The following is a 3,475-nucleotide window of genomic DNA, read 5'->3' on the forward strand; positions in this document are numbered from 1 at the left end:
CTTTGATCGCTGTTTACCTATCAGCTGATGCATGACGTAGCTTTGTTATTGTTCTGCTGTGAATGTAAACAAACGTGGCGTAATACTTCCAGCTGTCAGTCAGTGCTGTATTCGACGCAGAGAGAAGGAAAATGATCCGAAAGTTCACTAAACATTGGCGCGATTCAGCGTCCCTACTAGTGTTAGCACGGGATCAACCAGCGGCACAACATAATAAGTACAATTATAAGGTAAATACATCATAATAAACCATTACAATTGAGCGATAAAAATGAGCTACGCGGCTAGGGTTAATAGCAATATGTTCTCTCTTTTGCAGGTGCTTGTATTCAAGCGTACCTCTAATACGTCATTTATGCCAAATAGTGTAGTTTTTCCCGGTGGCGGGTTCGACAAACAGGACGCTTCGCTTGGCTGGGAATCGTTCTTTCGCGAAAGAAATGTTTCCAACACAGCGTTAAAAGCTATCACTCAAGTAGACGGTGCAAGACCCTACATATTCCAGACAGAGAGCACCGATTTGCTCGACCGCAACCTCTCGCTACGTCTCTGTGCACTGCGAGAGGCCTTCGAGGAGCTCGGCGTATTGCTCGTTACAGACGACCAGAAGCAGAAAACGGAAAATGGTTTTAGCAAGTGCCTACAGCTGCCTGATGTGAATTCGTGGCAGCAAAAGATACACGATGGCACAGCATCATTCCAAGAGCTGCACACTGCACTTGGCACCGTGCCGGATGTGTTCAATTTGTACGAATGGTCATGCTGGCTAACGCCGGCCATGTTTCGGAAGCGGCGTTTTGAAACGGCTTTCTATCTAGCGGTACTGAACGAGATGCCAGCCATACATCCAGAGCCCCATGAAGTGCAGGAATATTTTGTAAGTATGAGCGTATGTGTGCCAATTGTATTATTCTAAACTATCGGTTCGCTTGCTTGCTACAGTGGGACACGCCGGCAGCTTTGTTAGAGGCACATCATGCGGAAAAAATATGGCTTGCACCGCCCCAAACGTACGAGCTGACGAGGCTCAGCTTCGTGTACGATATCGACCAGTTGGTGCGGTTTGCGGACAAACGCAATCGGAAGGGTTCCACATTGCTCTGCCCAATACAGTACAATGCAGCGGATGGTGTGATATTCGTGCTGCCCGGTGACGATCTGTATCCAGCCGACTACGATTATCTCTCCGACAATGCTGATTTAGACAAGTACGGGGAGCAGACGCGGGAAGCTATACGAAAGCAAGCAAAACGATTGCATCGTGTAGAGCACAAGGATTTGCATCACCAAGCATTCTTTCTGAATCAACAGCCGCTTGATGATCACCTACACGTGCAGGGATTGAATGGAAATCTGCTGCAAAACCAATAGATGAGATTATACCCGCTAACGGTAAGAGGTTAGTCTGAAAATTAGGTGATACGGGTTTTATAAAAAAATAGTATAATACAATTTTTAACCTTTCCCATAAACTTTATTAATGTTACCCAACACAAAATATCACAGCTTGGAAAGTGACTCGTTATAACCGAGCACATGCAGATGACCATCCAGCGATGGGCCATTGTGCAAATGCGACTGCTGGTGTAATCCCCTATGCTCTACGCGATGAAGGTTACGTGCTCGTTCGGCTAATTCTCGCATCGATAGTTCTCCGTACTTATTCATATCCTCATTGTCAGTAATGAAGTCGAACTGCTCTGGATAAAGATCGTCTCCAGGAAGAACGCCGATATACCCGTCTGCTGCATTAAAACCAACCGGACAGAATGGGGTTGTGCCGAAGCGTTTCCTCGCCTGTGCTACTCGTACTATAACGTCGATATCGTGCACATGACTCAAACGATGCAATTCATACGATTGAGGTGGTGCTAGCCAGAGAATGCCTTCCGAATGAGCATCGAGCAAATTCCGTGGTGATTCCCACTAAAAACAGAACCCCATTAGCATTGCAAATCAACCGCTCAGGGCATTGCTCTCACCATATATTCCTGCACTTCGTAGTCTTCTGGCAACACCGGACACACTTCATTGAGTGCAGCCAGGAAAAAGGCCGTTTCGAAACGCTTCCGCCGAAAGTGTGTAGGCGTCATCCAGGTAGACCACTCGTACAGACCCCACAGGTCTGGGGTTTCATGCAACTGCTCGTACAGCTGGCCAAATGCTTTCCTTCCGTCGTGCACATCCGCTTGCCAGGTGCGCACATCGAAATCGGTTCTTGCCACGCTGAACCCTGTTTGTGGGCCTTTGTTTGCCACCAGCAGCACTCCCAACTCTTCGAAACATTCGCGCAAACCGCACAGCCGGACGGAAATGCTACGATCGAGCTGATCACCCTCCATTCGGCGGAATATGTGGGGCCTTGGGCCAGACACCGACGTCACCGTTTGTAACGCTTCCGGCGGTATCCTTTGCTCGCCGAACAACCTTAGCCAGTCGGTAGAGTCATCTTGGGGATCGAAAGAACCACCGGGAAATACGATGTGGTTAGGAAGGAAGCTTGTGTTTTCGGTTCGTTTGAACACAAGTACCTGTGAAAGGATAAACAATCAGAACGAAGCGCTTCGATGCGTTTGCATATGCTTTGTACCTTGTAATTGTATCCGTGATTATCTCGTTCGTTGTGCCGATTGCGGGCCAAAACGATAACAGACGCCGAATCACGCCAATATTTTTCGTACATACGCATTTCACTAACCCCAGTGCTTCTTCTTGAGCAATGATGAATAATTTTTGCTATTTCTTAAAGTTGCCACCCTTAAACCGCCCATCTAATCTTTGTCGTAATTTTGATAAGCCACAACACAAACACTGGTTGCGTTTGACATGTGCTGCGAAGCTTAAGTAAAGGCGCGATTCTACGTCGTTTATTTACGCTAGAAGGAAGCGCTTCTGTGTAAGAAGTGAAGATTAACCCTTGCAGGCTTCGCAAAGATTACAAGATGTCGATTTACAACCAGTGCTGCAAAATGTCATGAGTATCACGAGATTTTCACCAACGAAAACAATGAACATATCCATGGTAGCTTGATGCTCATTGCTGATAGTCAATAAAAGTGCGTCATGATATGCAGAACACGACATGTGAATACTTGAGTCCAACGCGATACTCTGACTGACAGGCTTAACTTAATGCCGGCGCAAGCATAATCATGATTTTTTTCTGGCTGTGAACAGTGCTGCCAAATGCCACTGTTTCAGTTGTCGCCGACAGAAATGAACTAGGTGGATTCTAAAAATAGAAATGAACTAATTAGGATTAAGACTAGAAATAGGATGAATTCGGAAGTAGGATGAACTATAGCATAGGATTAGATAGGAAAGCCACGCCCACTTTTTAGATTAGGACAGCTAGTGCGATTAGTAGTTTAAGTAGTGTTAGTAATTAGGATGCGCGCGTAAAGTGCGTGGGCATAGAAGTCACATTAAAATAAGGGTGGGGGTATTCATCATAAGGACATAGGATAATAAGGAA

At 46.1% G+C, this 3,475-nt stretch overlaps 2 protein-coding genes across 2 annotated transcripts; one reads left to right on the top strand and one right to left on the bottom strand.

Moving 5' to 3' along the window:
* On the top strand, positions 1 to 1,459 carry LOC121597458 (nucleoside diphosphate-linked moiety X motif 19-like). The gene is made up of 3 exons (XM_041923228.1): positions 1 to 230; positions 320 to 877; positions 943 to 1,459. Exons 1-3 carry the CDS (start codon positions 132 to 134, stop codon positions 1,369 to 1,371), a joined length of 1,086 nt encoding a protein of 361 aa, XP_041779162.1. The 5' UTR covers positions 1 to 131; the 3' UTR covers positions 1,372 to 1,459.
* A 41-nt stretch (positions 1,460 to 1,500) lies between these two features.
* On the bottom strand, positions 1,501 to 2,961 carry LOC121597459 (nucleoside diphosphate-linked moiety X motif 19-like). The gene is made up of 3 exons (XM_041923230.1): positions 2,591 to 2,961; positions 1,983 to 2,531; positions 1,501 to 1,926 (listed from the first exon to the last, which is right to left on the bottom strand). Exons 1-3 carry the CDS (start codon positions 2,687 to 2,689, stop codon positions 1,501 to 1,503), a joined length of 1,074 nt encoding a protein of 357 aa, XP_041779164.1. The 5' UTR covers positions 2,690 to 2,961.
* Between the last annotated feature and the right edge of the window lie 514 nt (positions 2,962 to 3,475).

The sequence above is a fragment of the Anopheles merus genome, chromosome 3R, assembly GCF_017562075.2.
Source record: "Anopheles merus strain MAF chromosome 3R, AmerM5.1, whole genome shotgun sequence".
Classification (NCBI taxonomy): domain Eukaryota; kingdom Metazoa; phylum Arthropoda; class Insecta; order Diptera; family Culicidae; genus Anopheles; species Anopheles merus.

Coding starts and splice junctions, on each gene's coding strand:
- LOC121597459 (XM_041923230.1), bottom strand. CDS start 2,689: ATGCGTATGTACGAAAAATATTGGCGTGATTCGGCGTCTGTTATCGTT. Junction 2,532..2,590: donor ATCACGGATACAATTACAAG/GTACAAAGCATA, acceptor ATCCTTTCACAG/GTACTTGTGTTCAAACGAAC. Junction 1,927..1,982: donor ACGAAGTGCAGGAATATATG/GTGAGAGCAATG, acceptor TTCTGTTTTTAG/TGGGAATCACCACGGAATTT.
- LOC121597458 (XM_041923228.1), top strand. CDS start 132: ATGATCCGAAAGTTCACTAAACATTGGCGCGATTCAGCGTCCCTACTA. Junction 231..319: donor ATAATAAGTACAATTATAAG/GTAAATACATCA, acceptor TCTCTTTTGCAG/GTGCTTGTATTCAAGCGTAC. Junction 878..942: donor ATGAAGTGCAGGAATATTTT/GTAAGTATGAGC, acceptor TGCTTGCTACAG/TGGGACACGCCGGCAGCTTT.